We start from the raw sequence: 17503 nt of genomic DNA on the forward strand, positions 1-17503 counted from the left end.
ATAGACTTCTAGGAGGAAGTCTCATTTATATGAGTCCTGAAAGATGGATAGGAGTTTGCCAAGCCAAGTAGTAAGAAGAGTGCTCCAAACAGAGGGAATCATGGCCCTCAGAGCCAGTGTCCCCACGTGGCTATAGTACAGAGTGAGAAGGGGAGAATGAGGCTGGCACCACTGAAGACCTGGAGAGCCCATAAAGGGCCCTGGCACTGACCTGGTAGAGGAAGGGCTGTGGGGCCACGGCTGACTTTCTCACCTCACTGAGCCCTGCTTCCCACATGTGTGAAATGGGAAGAATACATCATGCCTGCCTCAAGTGGGTTGTCACACATGGCATTTATGTTAGTCAGTGTCACCTCTGTGTGCTTGGCAAACAGAAGAGTAACCATAGCAATAGCCCACCTTTCTGTCTGGTCAGCCTTTGCCCTGGAGGCAACACAAGGCTCAAGGTGGGGATCTGCCCTTCCTTCCATCGGCTTTTCCCCAAGGCCTCTCCCAGCTCCGGTCCAGGCTTCAGGAGCAGCCTTCCGCTTGAGGGACCTGAGGGAAGAAGTCACAGCCCACAGCCCTGTGGCTGAGGACAGGGGCATGCACAGGTTCTGGAGGCACCGGGATTCTAGAGGTCTTCATGCAACAAGCCTGCTGAGTGCAGAGCCCAGACAGACAAAGAGATGCTAACAAGCAGACCCTGCCTTCCAGGACCCCCAGGCTAACCTCTGCTGGCTAGGCTGGTGGCACCCCAAGCCAGGTCACAGGCCTTTCCACAAGGTGACCCTTAGACCGAAGTCAGGATGAGAGTGGGCCAGCCTGGCCCAGAGCAGGAGGAAGTATGGAACATTGCAGGAGGAAGGCACCAGGGCCAGAGGAGCAGGCCGGCATGGCTGTGCCGTGGTGAGCAGGGGCCATGGCTGGGGCCTTGGGGCCATGCTCAACTACTGCCACCAGACAGGCTGCCAGTGTAGGCAGAACCCCCATCCCAGGGGTCCTAAAACTTGTTGGAGCATTTTTTGGGTGAGGGAAGCACTGGTTCCGGTCACCCTGACCAGCCAGGCTGGGAAAGGGAGAGACTGAGTTTAGAACTGGGACAGTGTCCTGGGCACAATAATCATAGGCCCTTTGCACTGTCATGGGTGTCCTTTGCAGTGTCGTGGGTGTCGTCCCAGCTCTGCCACTTACTAGCTGTGTGACCTCATGCCTCAGCTTCCCCATCTGTCAGGTGGGCATATTAGTTGTACCTAAATATCAAAGGTCTGTGTTAGGAGTATCTGAGTTCAACTCTGCACGGTGCTCAGAACTCTGCCTCACACATGGGAAATGCTCCGCTCACATTAGCACATGCTTTTCTCTAGGCCTGAAGCATTTTTTTGCCTGGCACGTAATAGGAGCTCATAAATACACCCTGACCGAATGGTACCAATAGTGACCAGCTGAGCATCCTGATCTCTTGGGGGGCTGTTTCTGCTGGCACAGTCCCCTGCCACTGGGAGGCGTTCTTGGGAGGGCCTTAACAGGCCTCACCTATGCCCTACCCCCACAGGCTTGAGGCCAGAGGAAACAGCAACTTTCTTCGCTGGGAAAGTGTTGTGGGGCTCAAGCATTTGGGGGTTTTCAGAGTCAACCGTCAGAGGCGAGGGAGTTTCTCTGCTGGCGGTGGCAAGGGCTGTCAGCGTGCGCACAGCCTGCGAGCAGACCGCTGCGGTCTGCAGGGAAAATGCCGACTGTGTTTATTTTTCACCTGAGCCTGCAGGAAGTTGAGGGGGTTGGGGGGTGGTGGTGAAGGGGGATGCCAAGCCAGGCCCAAGCTCGACTTCAGAACAGAGGAGAACTACCTCAGGAGTCTCCCGTTTCCACTTCCTCCTGCCTGGCCCTGCCTGGCTCTCTTCTGGACTCCTGCCTGGCAAACAAGAGGGCATGCTGGAGCACCTGAATGAGGAATTCCTAGCCATGGGCTAAGGAAATAGTTCAAAAGGGTGAGGAGCCCCTGTGGGACAGTGGACTGGAGTGGCCTGAGGAAGTCTTTGAGCAGTAAGAGCAATGCAGTGGCAGGAAGGACCACCTTTGCTGGGAGTGAGCCCTGTCACCAGGCATCCAGTAGAAGGCTGGACAGGCACTGGTGGGACAGAGATGACTCTCAGGGTAGCCCTGGGGTGTCTGGGATGGTGGGGGAGACAGAGGGGCAAAGGCAAAAAGCAGGAGTCTGGGGTTTGCTGATCAAGCAGTATGGACTGCTGGTGAGGCATCAACACATTTAAACATCCCAGCATGCTTTGAGCACTTACTGTGCACCCAGCTTTGTTTGGTACTCTGCCCTCAGAGGGTGAGGGCAAGATGAAGGTGTGCCATTGAGATGCTCAGGGCCTGGTGGGGACAATCACCCTAGGCCTGCCTCCTTCCATTGAGGGCTGGGCACAGTGACCATCAGGGGGAGCAGGGGAGGGGGCCTCCAGTCACCGGGTTTCCCATATACACGCCAGGCCCCAGGTGACCCCACCCTGTTGTCTAGGCAGCCTGGCCCTGAGACAGCCTTGTGCTGGGGCCCTGGAGTGGGACGTTCCACTGGGTGAGGGGGGACATGGGTGCCAGGCCATGTGCTGGACGGCTTCCCCTGGCTCCTACCACCAGGCACAAAGAGGGCTGGAGATTGAGGCTAAGAGGCAGCATGCATGAATGTGGGAGGGACTGGCCAGGCCCTTGATGCTCTGCCCTGGAGCCCTGGCCACCCCAGGACCTCCAGCTGCCAGTGAGTTCTCTGCCCCACCCCTGCCCATCCAGCACTTCTCCTGTGGTCTGACAGCAGACTTCTGTTTAGTGCATTTTTTCCCAGTTCCCAAGGAAGGCTGGTAGACAGAATGAGACCACAGCCTGCCAGGCAACACCCCGTAACACTGCCCATCACATGCATATATACTAGGCCAGTAGCTGTAGACTGGTCTGGATTCTCTTGGAGGTTTCCTAGGCCCAGCCTGAGCTGTGCTGCAACCTGGGGCTCAGGTGGCAAAGCTGGACCTGAGCCAGGCCCAGCATGGCCAAGGAGGGTCAGCTCTGGCCTGCCCGCTCCTGGCAGGAGGGCTCTCCATGGCTTCCCGGCCAAAACTCCTGTGGGTAGTTTCTCGGTAAACCACCCACTCGCAGGGGAAGGGGAGTTTACTGAGAAACTTGCCATGGAGCCATGCTCTCACTACCTTGGATCAGAGCCCCAACTCTGGGCAGAGCAGAGACTCTGGGACTGTCTTCCAAGAGCTGGCACCATGGACCCCTGGCTCAGCTCCTTAGACTTCCGTGCCTATTCTGCTAGCCAGGCATTTGGTCCATCCCAAGGGTCAAAGAGCCAGAGCCAAGGCTGGATGGCAAGGCCTCCTCTGAAGCAGGAGCTTAGACTCGAAAGCCCCCCATATTCCAGGCATTTGTGCCCTAAGGTGGTGAATGGTGGAATGCTTTCTGGCAGGATCCAATGTTCCTGAAGGAGTACGCCCTGAGGCTCAGTCTCCGTGCCCTCAGCTGTCACGAGGCCTGGTCAGGGCTGATGCTGTCTGGCTGGCTGGTGCTATTCTAGGAACCTGTTAGGATAAAAACACTCCAGGGGTTTCCAGGAAACTTCCTACTTTAACAGGCCCTTGGCTCCTTCTCCCTGGAACTTTAGGACAGAGCAGAACTTTTGCATCTGTGACCAATGAGGTGAGTAGGACTGGTATTCTCATCTCCATTTTACAAGGAGAGAAAATGCAGCTCCAGAGAAGGGATGAGACTGGCCCAGGACCCTCTAGTAAAAGGTCAGTGAAAAGGTCAACAAGCCTAGAGCTGGGCTTCCCAACCTACCTCACATCATGGCACACTTTCAAAATTATCACTGGAGTAAATGAAGAAGGATGCTGGAGGCTAAAGCACCCATGGGAAGTCCCAGGCATTGTGAACAAGGAAGAGAGTAGAAGGTGCTGGGGTTACAGAGGCAGCAGGGGCCAGATCATGTAGAGCTTTATTTATTTGAGACAGCATCTCGCTCTGTCACCCAGGCTGGAGTGTAGTGGCACAATCACGGCTCACTGCAGCCTCGATCTCCAGGGCTCAAACGATCCTCCTGCTTCAGCCTTCTGAGTAGCTGGGGCTACAGGCATGTACCACCATGCCCAGGTTAGTTATTTTTATTTTATTTTCAGTAGAGACAGGGTCTTGCTATGTTGCTCAGGCTGGTCTTGAACTCCTGACCTAAAGCAATCCTCCTGCCTCAGCCTCCCAAAGTGCTGGAATTACAGGCATGAAGCCACGGTGCCCAGCCCACAGAGAACTTTGTAGGCTCCAGGTCAGGAGATACTGTGGGAAGCCACTGGAAGCTTCAGGCAGAACTGACACAGTCTCATTCCTGTTGCTGCTGGATTGAGGACTGGCGGAGGGACAGGAGAGAAGCAGGGGTCTAGGGAGGGGGCTGCCGCAGTCATCCAGGTGCAAAGTGATGGTGGCTTAGACTGGGTGGGGGACAAGGAAGAAGGAAGAAGTGCTGGGATTCTAGATACATTTAGAAGGTAGAGCATTAGGATTTGCTGACAAATTGGATATGGAGTATCAGAGAAGAAGAAGTCAAGGATGACTCCAAGGTCTTTAGTCTGAGCAGCTGAAAGGATGGAGTTGCCATTAACTGAGGAAGACAGGGAGGAGCGTTTGGGGCAGGAAGTCAGAGGTTCTGATCTGGATATGTTGAGTTTAGGGGGCATTTCAGACCACCAAGTAGAGTTGAGTAAGCATTTGGAAAGTAGAGTTCCCAGAAGTGGGGCTGGAGAAGAAATGTGGAGTCATCACATGAAGATGTTTAAAGCTGTAAACCCAGATGAGAGGAAGATGGGAGCCAGAAACAAGGTCAGGAAGGAGTGGTCCATGAAGCTGGAGGAATATCAGGCAGTGTGGCATTCTGCAAGCCAAGTGAAGAAACTCTTTCAAGGAAGTGGGAGAAACCATTGTGTCTGATGCTGCAGAGAGGTCGCGTAAAATGAAGACTAAGAACTGACCATTGAGTTCAGGATTGTGGAAGTCACTGGGACTTTGACAAGAGTCATCTGGTGGAGGGATGGGGCAAGAGACTGGCTGGGTTGAAGGCAGAATGAGGGCTGAGAACTAGGGGCAGTGAATGGGGACAGGTCTGCTGAGGTTTCTGTAAAAGGGAGGAGGTGGTAGCTGGGGGAGGATTTCGAGATGGGAGAAGTGGCAGCCTGTTTGTACCCTGATGGGAAAGATAGGGTTTACAAAATGCATGACACAGTCCCTGGCATGTGGCAGGTACCAGATGCCTGAAGGAGTTCACATGTGTTCACACACCCTGCAGCTGCCCCAGCCTCTCCTCTTCCTTGCTAGCCATCTATAGGGACATCCGCCCCTGTCTGCCTGAGGAAAGGAGGAAACCTGGGAAGCCCTGTTATGTAAGGCTCCTCCTGGTGGGCAGATGGATGAGCAGGGCCCTGACAGGTGGCAGTGTCAGCACCTTCCCCAAGACCTGAAGGGAAGGGTGAAGCCTGTAGCCCGGAGGCAGGAATGTGAGGAAAGATGCCAGCAACACGGCTGTTGCTGGCAGGTGTGGGAGCCTGTGCCCAGCTGGGAGCTTCATTCCTTGGCTACAGTGGGGCTCATACCCAGCCTTCCATCTAGGCTTGCCCTGGGCTTCTAATAACCAAGTGCCAAGGGACTGTGCCAGGCCCCCTCACCATGAGCCACCCTTCTCCAGGCCTGGTAATAAAGGGGCCATGAACCCTATTCACTACTGGGAGAGATGCCTGAAGCTCTTAAGGAGTCTGGCTAAATTCACCCAGTCAGGAATTGCACCCACAGAGTGGGGAGGAAACCAGGCCACAGCCCCTTATTACTGACTTGCCCCAAAGACGTCTCGTTTCCTCTGTGCCAGGGGTCAGTGATCACTCATCCATGCTCCCAGCCAACAGCAGCCCTGCAGATGGGCTTTTCAAAGTGGGAAGTTGAGCCTTGGTTGCAGAAGATGTCTCCAGGGCCCTGACCCGTGCAGATGTACACTGAGAATACTGTAGAGCTGGGCCTTGGCTCTGGCAGCGACTCCCTGCAGCCAGGTCTCCCTGGGGAGCCCCTCCTTCCAGTCTGCTGACTGAGTCATCTCTTGATAGAGCAATGCAACTAGTGTTAAGAGTCTTGGCCAGGCGCAGTGGCTCACGCCTGTAATCCCAGCACTTTGGGAGACTGAGGCGGGTGGATCACTTGAGGTCAGGAGTTTGAGACCAGCCTGGCCAATGTGGCGAAACCCCATGTCTACTAAAAATACAAAAATTAGCTGGGCATGGTGGTGGGTGCCTGTAATCCCAGCTATTCGGGAGGCTGAGGCAGGAGAATCGCTTAAACCCCCAGGAGGCGGAGGTTGCAGTGAGCTGAGATCGTGCCACTGTACTCCAGCCTGGGCCACAGAGCGAGACTCTGTCTCAAAAAAAAAAAAAAAAAAAAAAGAGAAAAGAAAAGAGTCCTGCGGTGCTGAGGAAGCAGGAAGTATGGGGGCTGGGCAAGGTTGGCCCTGAAGGAAGCCAGGCCCCATCTCCCCTGAGTTAGGGGATTGAAGAGGGCCCTTCCCTGTGTCAGAAAATCCTGTTAGGCCTGAGCTAAGACAAATGGTCAGACTCAGAATCCCCAGACTGGGGGCTAGAGGAGGAGGAAAAGAAAGCTCCAGGCTGTGCTGGGGTAGGCCTGGGTCCTCAGGCCATGCCCTGCTTTAGAGGGCTGGAGGCTGTAAGCAACCCCCAGACAAGCCAAACCTGAGATGAGGAGGCCAATAAGGGTTTTCTGGACAGAGGAGATGCACCTCCAGGAACTGAGTGCCCAGAAAGACCAAGAGGCTTTCTAGGGGGTGGGACTGCTTGGGCAAAGTCTTAGGGGCTAGTGGGCAGGGGCACTGGACATGGTGACTTGAGTGGTATCCCCTTCCCTGAGGCTTGTGGTTTTGGCCACCACTACTTTTCTTTGACAGCTGGGCTTTCTGCACACCCTCACCCCAGTGCCTTCCCACCCTCAGGACTCTCCACACTCACCCACTCTCCTTCTCATTTTTCAGCACAAGGCCAATCAGCCCCCCCATGGTGTCCCCCAACTCTCTCTCTACGACCATTTCAACAGCCCACACCCCACCCCTGCACCTGCGGACGTCAGCCAGAAGCAAGGTACAAGCCTGGGATGGGGAGGGGCCCAGTGAAACCCGAGCCTAAGGGCCAAGACCCCGGCTTCTGAGATCAGGTAGCTGGGTCCATTTTATAACTGGAGAACCTGGGGCTGTGCAAACTAAGGGCCCAAAGAAAATTCCAGAAAGGTGGACTGGGGGTATGAGGGCACCAGAAGACTGGAAAAGGGGGTGCTAGGTCAAACTGTGAAGGCTTCAGGTTGAGCTACAAGCCTAAATCTCATGGGTGACCTCGCTGCCAGTATTGCAGCATTGCTGAGAACTGTAAAACTGTAGCCTTTCCTCCCCTCAGTGAGAAAATGGAAAGTGGTGGTTGTGACGGCTGATTCACCTCAGCCTCAGGCAAAGTCATTCTGAAATCCCTCATTGTCAGCTGTGGGAAACCTGCTGACTCAACCCTGGGGGGCAGGTGGAGCCTTGGCTCCCCAGGCTGGGTTCCCCTAGACCAGGGGCCTGCCTCCTGCCCAGAAAGCCAGGCTGGAGTCCCCCAAGCAGAGATGCCCCAATGCCTCCATGCCTGAGTGACTTCAGCTCTGCCTACTGGCCCCCTAACGTCTTAGGCAAGTCACCCCAGCCCTCTGCCCTGGGTTCCCTTGTCTAAGGGGCACTATTATCACACTGGGATCCTCCTGAATAAACCAGTTTATGTCCGGTCCTCTAGCAAAGCTGGTGGGATCTTAAGGCCCCTGTAGGAGGCTCTAGGTTGCAGTAACTGCTGATGTGGCCTGCCGGGTCAGGCTAGCCCACTCACTCAGCCTCTCTCCTCTGCAGTTCACAGGCCTCTGCAGACCCCTGACCTCTCTGGCTTCTACTCCCTGACCTCAGGCAGCATGGGGCAGCTCCCCCACACTGTGAGCTGGTGAGTGGGGGTCCAATGGGAAAGGGGCACCGTGTGCTGGTCAGACCAAGACCTGCCTGCCCTTCCATTTCCTCCTCCATCCCTCTTGGCTGGCCACCCTGCTGCCAGCTCTGTTTAGATGCCAGAGGCTGGCCAGCAACTCTGTCCTAACCTGGCTCCGAGCTAGGGGTCTTCATGTACCCCTGGCCTGCATTCCCCAGGTAGCCTGACATACTCCCTTTGGGGAGGCAGGAGAGCTGCTCCCTGGTCCCAGCCCTGTCTCCCTCAGTGTCCAAGAAGTCCCCTTGGATGGGAGAACTCTGGGCTGCTAAGGGACCTCCAGGGCCATATGCATATATGAAGAAGAAAGGTGGGCCCGAGCAGGGCGGGGACAGCATGAGTGGCCACCAGAGAGGCTGCTGCTTCTCAGCTCACTGTCCTCAGTGCCTACTGCTTTTGGTCCTTTCCTTGGCTGGGCTGGTTGAGGGGCAGTGTCCCTCCCTGTGGTGCCTGCTTGAGCCCAAGCCTCTGACCAGCCTGCTTGGAGAGTCTTAAGGCTGGGCCAGGAAAAGAAAGCCTGGCCTCCTCAGCCAGTAGGCCTGACTATGGGCCAAAGGGCCTGTCCTCAGCTGGAGCTGGGCCTTGGCAGGCTACTTGGCCCTTTACTGATCAACGATAGTGTGAGCTGTGCAGGTCTATAGCCTATTTCAGAGAGCTGGACTGCGGCAGTCACCCAACAGCAGGAACACTTGACTTCCCAGGGAGATCATGCAGGCCAGAGGCCCAACTTGCCCTTTACCCATAGTCAGCACCCTCCTCTGTTCCAGATTCTCCTTGGACAATCCATTCTGAATACAAATCAAGACTACTCCCATGAATACCCCTAGGATCAAGGTGTAGCAAGATGCTCAAGAGCCCAGCCTTACTGGACTAGACCAGAGTTCCGTGGATGCAAATCTTTAGGCCAGCCTTTCCAAAACATCCCCTAGGCCAGCAGTGCTAAAGTCTAAGAGACTTGAGTAGATTTTACCTACCAAGGCTGTAAGGAGGCGACTTTAGGCAGCCCTGTGCTCTCGCTTCCACCCGGTAGCACTTGGCTGTGAGGAAAGAAGTGGGGGTATTTTCGCCATCTTTCCACTGAGCCCTACTGTGTGCCAGGCAGGGTTCTGGGCACCAGGGAAGTCGGCACTGCTGAAGCTGACTGATCCTTAGGTCCCTGCCCTCTCAGAACTCAGTCTACCTAGTGGGCAACCCAGGCAAAAAACCAGACAGTTATAGGGCACTCTTGGTAGTGCTCTGGTTAGGGACTGTAGGAGCCCAGAGGGGTACCTCATCCAGCTTGGAATCTCAGGGATTTCAGGAGAAAGGGTCACTTAGCCATGGAAGACCTGAAGGATGACCAGGAGTTGAAGCAGGCAAAGTGGTGCAAAACAATCCAGTGTTAACAGTGGCTGCAATGGCCCCAGGACAGGTATCAGCCCTATACCGTCAAAGAAACAGAAGCAGGCTGGAGGGGCCCAGGGGCCTGCTAAGCTGGGCCCCAGAAGGAGGATACCGTTTCCATTCCTCAAGCACCCATACAAGTTCACAGAGGGAAACAGGTGCAGCACAAGCTGCCCTCTGGTGGCAGATGCTTGAAATTCCAGCAGAGGCCCATCTGTCTCACAGGATGGGTCAAGGCCTGCCTAGCAAGGTAGGGAAGTCCTTCCCTGTGTCTGGCCAGCAGCCAGACTGCTAACAGCTGTCTCTCCCAACCACAGGCCCAGCCCTCCTCTCTACCCCTTGTCCCCTTCCTGCGGATATAGACAGCACTTCCCTGCCCCCACTGCAGCCCCTGGCGCCCCCTACCCCAGGTGAGTCCCCTACACTGCAGCCAGGCTCCTGCTTCCTGTTGCCCAGGCTTCAATGCCCACACAAGGCCATGCCCGGGCCAGTGCTTGCCCTGTGTTAGTCGTTTGTCCATCTGTCCGTCTGTCATTTTGCAGCCCCCTGCTGTCCTGTGCCTGAGAATGAAGCTAGTACAAGTGCCAAGAGGCCTCAGCCCGGGCCACACCATGCAGCAGAGCCCCAGAGGCCAGGACAGTACATGCATACGTGGCTCACCCCTTGTGCAGATGTGTGTGCACTCACCTCTGTTCATCCCTACTTAGGACTCTCCTGGGAATCCCCTGAGCTCTGCCCCAAGCTGAGACAGCACCTTTTACATAAGTCCCCAACCTCTGACCCTTAGGGGCTGCTGGCTCAGGGATAACACCTGTGCAAGCAGTAAGGGGCAGAATGGTCTCCACAGAACAGCAAGAAAGTGAAGTGGGAGGTGTGTGTACATGGATCCCTTCACTTAGGTCGCTCCCTCAGTGACAGACTCAGTGCCAGATATGCAATGGCAGGGGATTCCACAGACATTTCTAGCCCACTGGAGCTCACAGCCCAGTATAGCAAGTGTAGACATGGCACCAGCAGCTTAATGGGCCAGCTGAGTGATGGGGAAGCAGGCCTGATGGGTCAGGGAGAGCTTCATGGAAAGAGTAGTACATTTTTTGCAAGAGGAAGACAAGGGAACAGCCATTATTGGGGCTGACTGGGAGTGGAGAGGGACAGGAAGCAGAGGGGAAGAGAAGGGGCTAGAAACAGCAGCAGGATGCTCATGCAGGGCTGTGCAGGCCCTTGGGAGCAGCCTGCGTTCTATTGTGTGGATGCTGGGGGAATTTCAGCAGGAGCAGGTCAGGAACATTCAGGTGTTTTTAATGGTCACTCTGGCTATTGGGTGGAGAGAGGCCTGGAAGGGTCAAGCAGGAGAGGGATGAGGCCTCACAGGGCAGCCACAGGCTCCTGAGGCTGGGTTGGTGGGGGAAGGACGTGAGAAGGGGACAGATTCAAAAGCTACTTGGGACCTATGTAGTAACCACCTGAATGGCAATCTATGTAGATTTTTACAGTGTGTCTGTGTAGTGTGCTGAGAGCAGGTATTTGTATTTATCTCTGTGTACTTATGTCTAGGCCAGTAGGGGTAGAGTATCTGTTCACCTGTGTTCTCCAGTCATGTACTATGCAGGGGCCTCCGTGTGTGTCCAAAGGTCTGGCCCATAATTCTTGGCTCAGTGTTAACTGTCTTCCTGCCTCCAGGTTCACCCACCCGTCCTTGATGCTAGGTTCTAGTGTACCTGGTCACCCAGCAGCCATCCCCCACCCGGCCATTGTGCCCCCCTCAGGGAAGCAGGAGCTTCAGTCCTTCGACCGCAACCTGTGAGTGAAAAGACAATGATGGCAGGGGGTGTCGTCAGTCAGGATACATATGCCTCCCCATCAGGCCTGAGGACTGCCACCAGCTCACTGGCCAAGCTGTTTGTGCCTCTGGCTACATGTTTTTGATCCTCAGAAGTAGGAGGGGGTGGGTGGGATGGGGAACAAGGATTTTTCTGAGCCAACAGAGGAGGGGCTCAGAAGTCCTTAACACATGCTTTTCCCACTTGGCTGTAGTATCCCTATAAGGAACAGTTACTTAGCTGTCTGCTCACCCATTTGGGGGCAGCTAGAAAAGATTCCACTTAGAAAACTCTGGTATCATACACTTATGCACACACTAGGCCCACACTAGAGGAGGAGGCTGCCATTAGGTGGGCACTCAGGGGGCTCCTCAGCAATCTGGATTTGTGCTCCTCAGGAAGACACAAGCAGAGTCCAAGGCAGAGAAGGAGGCCAAGAAACCAACCATCAAGAAGCCCCTCAATGCCTTCATGCTGTACATGAAGGAGATGAGAGCCAAGGTCATCGCAGAGTGCACACTTAAGGAGAGTGCTGCCATCAACCAGATCCTGGGCCGCAGGGTAAGACCATGGGCAGGTGGGCTGGCAGGGATGCTCCCTGACCCTCTTCAGCCTGGTGCAGCCTGCTGACTCCCTGATGCACCCCACCTGTCCCCCTTCCCTGTTGCAGTGGCATGCGCTGTCGCGAGAAGAGCAGGCCAAGTACTATGAGCTGGCCCGCAAGGAGAGGCAGCTGCACATGCAGCTATACCCAGGCTGGTCAGCGCGGGACAACTATGTGAGTGGCCAGTGACACACAGCAGGGGTGGGCAGGGGACCCTTCCAGATACCATGCCCCAGGCCACAATCTCAGCAAGGAACGCAGAACTACTGTCCTGAAGGCACTGATGAGGAAGGGCATGTAGGGTCTAAGGCCTCCCATGGCTGCCTCAGAAGAGGACAAGCCCACATCCTATTCTCCACTCCAGAATATGCTCACACATGGGCTGTTAGCCAACATTTGATTGGGCCACATGGGCAGAAGGGGAGAAAAGGGTCTGGAAGTCACCTCACCTCCCTCCATTCAAATTGGAGACCAGAGTGGGGTACGGGAAGAGCTTCTAAATGCACTCCATAGCAGCCTAGCAAGAACAGCAATCGAGAAACACCAGCATCCCCAAGGTAGGAGGGGCCTGTATGCCCAGAATCCCAGAGGTACCAATGCTAGGCAGCAGGCTGTGGGTATCCCAGTGTCTGCCTCCCAGATCTGAGCATCCCTCCTTTTGTTCCCTGCAGGGGAAGAAGAAGAGGCGGTCGAGGGAAAAGCACCAAGAATCCACCACAGGTGAGACCTTCCCTCAGCAGTAGTGGAGGCTCCTCTCCATGTCCCCATTTTAAGAGCAGCCCTCCTCTGACCCAAAGGGAGGAGCACGGTACCCAGCCAGGAGCCTTCAGGGCCTGGGGCCTATGAAAATAAGACCTGCATCTCACAAGTCAAATTCCCATGCAAGAAACAGCTATATTATACTAAGTCCCAGGGAAACTCAGCAGAACTGGCTTCTGCTGGGTAGAATTGGGTAGACGGTGTATTCCTCTGCCTTGCACCCATGACCTTTGCTAGCTCCACTCACCAGAGAAACTAGCAAGGAACTGACTATGGTTTGATGCTTAGCCCAAACAATGTCCTGGCTAGTTCTGCTGAGATTGGGAGAGGCTGAGCTAGGCCCCATGACTAGGCCCAGTAATCACACAGCCTACTGGCTGGAGCCTGGCAATTTATCACCCCTACTTCAACATTTTTCATGGCAGTGCAAAGTGCTCTATGTAGAGAAGCCCACACTCTGCTGCAGGCCTCCTTCCTGTGGGTGAATTCCTGCCCCTCTGGTAACTTAGACTCTACATCCCTGACCTTCTCAGATGTGCTGTCCCCATACAGGGAAGCTGGAGGCTAGGACTGGGATAGAGCAGGGCAGAGTTCCTAGCCCTTTTTCCAAGGTAAAGAATGGGCCCTTCCTTCCATCTGCAAGTGAACAGGCATAAGGTATAGCCTTCAGCCTTATCTCTTGAAGGAATGTAGGTCAAGAATGAAGAAAAACTGGATAAAATGGGTAGGGGGTTGGGGAGGAGGTGGGTGGCCCTAGGGCAGAAGAGGCTGGATCTCCATGGTCTTCCTTGGGCTCCTCTGCAGCCTCCATGCTGCAAGGGCCCCATAAGCCACAGAGATAAGCCAGACTGACAGGACTCCCTCCCTCCCATTCTTCCCACTGCCTCTACTGTGTAGCTGGGTGCCCACTTTTCCTGATATCTTGGCTCTGGGCTCTTGGGCTCCCACTGGGGCTGGCTGTGCCATGGAGAGGCCCACTCTGCCTATGGGGGCTGTAGGGTGTCTATAACTGGCTAACACTGATGTCACTCTTCTTTCTGGGCCCTGCTCTGCCCCGCTGCCTGCTCGCCCTCTGCCCTGCTCTGCCCCTCTGGCATGGCTGTGAGCAGACCCTGGCTCGCCTAAGAAATGCCGTGCTCGCTTTGGCCTCAACCAGCAGACGGATTGGTGTGGTCCGTGCAGGTGGGTTTGTCCCCACCATCGTTCTCCCTTTGCTTTAAGCTGCTTCCCTGACTCTGCACAATTTCCCCTGGGCCTGCAGCCCCCTCCTTTGGCCCCTCAGCCCACTAGCATACTCAGCAGACTGGGGAGCCCAGGCCTCCTGAGAATAGTAGTAAATACTGAACACTGTGTGTGGAGAAGAAGGCTTGGGTCTAAGTGCAGGAGGAGTGGAAAGAAAGACAGAATGTTCCAGAAAGGAAGGACAGACTCAAGAAGGTAGCTCTGATGCCAGCGGGCCTAGCAGGTCCTCAGCAAACAGACAGCTCAAACACCACTAAGGGGGCCTGAAGCCCATTCTCCCAGGCCTCAAAGTCATGGCCCATCGGCTCCCTCACTTCCTCTTCAAGATGGGATCCCTGCCTGTACCATCCTGAGCCCTTAATCTGAAAAAACAAGGTGACGACACAGAACCATCTGGTTGCCAGGCAACCATGTGACTTGCTATCTTGTACCTACTGAGACCAAAGGGCTGAAGAGGCTGGGGGAGAGAAGCCAGGGTACCCTGGGCTGTCTGAGGGAAAGGGCCCACGTGTTTCACCATACAACAGAGAAATACTTGTGGTTGTGACAAAGTTTACCCAACAAGTGGTTAAAGTTTCCTCAGTTTCAGGCCAGGCCTGGCAGGGCTAATACGGAGGGTACTCCAGGCAGTAAGGCCAGTGGCTCTAAGGAACACTTATCCAGCCCCTCAGTGTATCCACCACACTCCCTGTCTAAGGGTAAGGAGGAGTGGAGTTTGGAGTGTGTCTGTGTACCCACATATATATGCACAGTGGGAAACAACCCTGTCTTCAGAGGAAGTTCTATTCCATTCATTCCATCAGAGACAAACTGGCCCAGAGAACTCAAGGATGGTAATGGACAAGAAGAGTCACTGTCCATGTCTTCTTCTCTAGCCCAACCTGAGGACTGGGATGGCTGGGCAAGGAAGCCATAGGCATTACGGCCCCTTGCCTTGGTGCAGATCTGAGTCCCACAAACACACCTGGAGAAGCTCAAAGGCTGGGACTGGGAGATGACTCCCTTGGAAGACAGGTGACAGCCCACAGGCCTAGTGACAGAAGGCCCCTGTGCCACCTTGTGGCTGTTCTGGGAACTGCACCTGTCCTAGGTCTGGGCCAGGCCAAGCAGAGTGGTAGTCTGAGGACACTGACTTACCACCCAAGTCACGGGAAGAGAGGACAAGAAATCAGCCAGGCCTGTGCAAAGGCAGCACTTTTTGGTTGTGGTGTATGACTATGAATTCACCCTCTGTTTACAGATAACTCTCTTCACTATTCCTAGGAGGAAAAAGAAATGCATTCGGTACTTACCCGGAGAAGGCCGCTGCCCCAGCCCCGTTCCTTCCGATGACAGTGCTCTAGGCTGCCCTGGGTCCCCAGCTCCCCAGGACTCACCCTCTTACCATCTGCTGCCCCGCTTCCCCACAGAACTGCTTGCTAGCCCTGCGGAGCCGGCACCTACATCCCCAGGTCTCTCCACTGCTCTCAGCCTCCCAACCCCAGGGCCCCCACAGGCCCCCCGCAGCACCCTGCAGAGTACACAGGTACAGCAACAGGAATCTCAGAGACAGGCAGCCTAGCAGGCACAGGACACCTGGCCTCCTCCAGGAGCCTACCCCCTGAGAGAAAGCAACAGAGACCCAGATTGCATGAAAACCATCCAGGGGTCCTGTTAACTCCGTCTCAGGGTTCAGACCCTGAAGATTCCAGAGGCTGCAAAATTTCCACCTGAACCTGAGGCCATCGATTCAAACTGCTCCAAGTGGTGGGAATCAGATCTGTGTTGTTGTCATCTAATTAAGGGAATCCCTTGTACCTGTGGCTGCCTGCATCTATTCTTTGTACCATCTGTCTTGCCAGCCAGAAGCCTCTGCCTCTCTAGCTTTTCTGCTCTAGGTTAGAGATGGGCTGAACTGAGCCTAGCTACCTTCTCTATCCATCTCCCCCATCCCCCACTGCCACACCCTCCCCATTCATGGACCAAGAATGACCTGGTTTGTCAAACAGCCACAAAGCTCAAGATGACAACTCTTTTAAGGAAATGGAGCTCTGTTTATAAAACAAAACCAGCTGCTACTCATAAGTTGGACCAGAGGAAGCGTCTTACCATGTTCTCAGGAGCTTGCGAGAAGCAGGGAGGGGAATGGAATAGGTTGTTTAGGCCTATCAACCTAAGCAACAGAAATAACCTGACACTACCTTATCAGGCAAGTTGGGGAGCGGGGGTGTATCTAGCTCTATTTCAAATTATTTGGAAGTGTTTCCTGAGAAACTCACCGGCCTAAGAAGCTCTGATACCAAGGCCCCAGGCTTGTCACTAGCAGCGCAGTCAACAGTTCAAAGAAGTCATGGCCCAAATCCAGTGTGCACCTCTCCCCACTCACAGAGCCTTTTTCACAGTTCCATTTCCAGTTTATCTATGGCAGTCCAGCCAGCTCCTGGGCAGCTGTGAGATGGCAAACCCAAAACCTCACGACAGCCAGAGCCTATTTTCCAGCATTCAGTCCAGACCAGCTCCAGTTTCCCCATGGGGCTGCGGGACAGAGGACCATTACAACTAGATCAAGGAGCCCAGAAAACCTCCAGTAGTCCAAACAGGTTTTCACCATAGCCTACTTCAACCCATTTTTGAGCCAAGCTTCAACCCTGAGCCTTGAAAAACAAGTCTTTTTTTAATTTAATTTTTGTTTTTTGCCTCCTCCTCATCGTACGTAGCCTGAATCCAAAGAAAAAGGGCTGCCTGGCCGGGTGCGGTGGCTCACGCCTGTAATCCCAGCACTTTGGCAGGCCGAGACAGGTGGATCACCTGAGGTCAGTAGTTTGAGACTAGCCTGGCCAACATGGTGAAACCCTGTACCTACTAAAAATACAAAAATTAGCCGGATGTGGTGGTGTGCATGTGTAATCCCAGCTACTCAAGAGGCTGAGGTGGGAGAATTGCTTCAATCCGGGAGGTGGAGGTTACAGTGAGCCAAGATGGCGCTACTGCACTCCAGCCTGGGTAACAGGGAGAGTGTATCTCAAAAAACAAAAAAAAGAGGGCTGTCCATGTACTCACACACCCCTCAAAAAAAGCCTTTTAGTTCCTACTTTAGCCACTGGTTTCTCAGAATCCAAAGATCACATATTCTAGTGTAACACTGCAAGAAGTCTTGAGAAAAAGATTATTGTAGTGTTCAAAATATTTTTGCATTGTTAATACATCATCATAGAAAAACTTTTTTAAACATGAGAATAAAGATACTTTTTACTGGATTTGTTTTTCAAAGCCTGACCCTGAGGAATAAGTTGTTTCAGTAACAGAGCACAATATTATTTCCTTTTCTTCTCCACAGTTAGGAAACTTGGAGTTTGTTCCCTATGGTGCATATGTTCCCAAACCTCCAGCCTGCAGAAACCAGGGATTACACTTGTCATCTCCCCTAAAGGGGTGTGGGCCCTGCCTGCCTCACCCCTGAGAGCTAGGCCTATACTCCTAAGCTTTGCTCTCTTAGCCCCCAATCCCCCCAGTGATGCAGACCCCACAATGATGCAGGCCAGCCTGCTCCCCAGTGCTCATATAAAATAGATCAGTTGGTAACTGCTGTCCATAAAGGCTGAAAAGAGAATCCAACCTGAAGGCCGGGCGTGGTGGCTCAAGCCTGTAAT

General features: G+C 54.2%; 1 protein-coding gene across 1 annotated transcript in view; it reads left to right on the forward strand.

Annotated features, from left to right (window-relative positions):
• TCF7 (transcription factor 7) overlaps nucleotides 1-17110 on the forward strand; it is a 33430-nt gene extending 16320 nt beyond the window's left edge. Inside the window, 9 exon segments of the mRNA XM_045394906.2 lie at nucleotides 7046-7151; nucleotides 7940-8027; nucleotides 11130-11249; nucleotides 11668-11830; nucleotides 11940-12047; nucleotides 12545-12593; nucleotides 13742-13814; nucleotides 15138-15306; nucleotides 15308-17110. Coding sequence (XP_045250841.1) covers nucleotides 7046-7151; nucleotides 7940-8027; nucleotides 11130-11249; nucleotides 11668-11830; nucleotides 11940-12047; nucleotides 12545-12593; nucleotides 13742-13814; nucleotides 15138-15306; nucleotides 15308-15478 — 1047 coding nt within the window. The 3' untranslated portion in view covers nucleotides 15479-17110.
• Nucleotides 17111-17503: the final 393 nt, after the last annotated feature.

This window comes from Macaca fascicularis, chromosome 6, assembly GCF_037993035.2.
Source record: "Macaca fascicularis isolate 582-1 chromosome 6, T2T-MFA8v1.1".
In the NCBI taxonomy this organism is placed as follows: domain Eukaryota; kingdom Metazoa; phylum Chordata; class Mammalia; order Primates; family Cercopithecidae; genus Macaca; species Macaca fascicularis.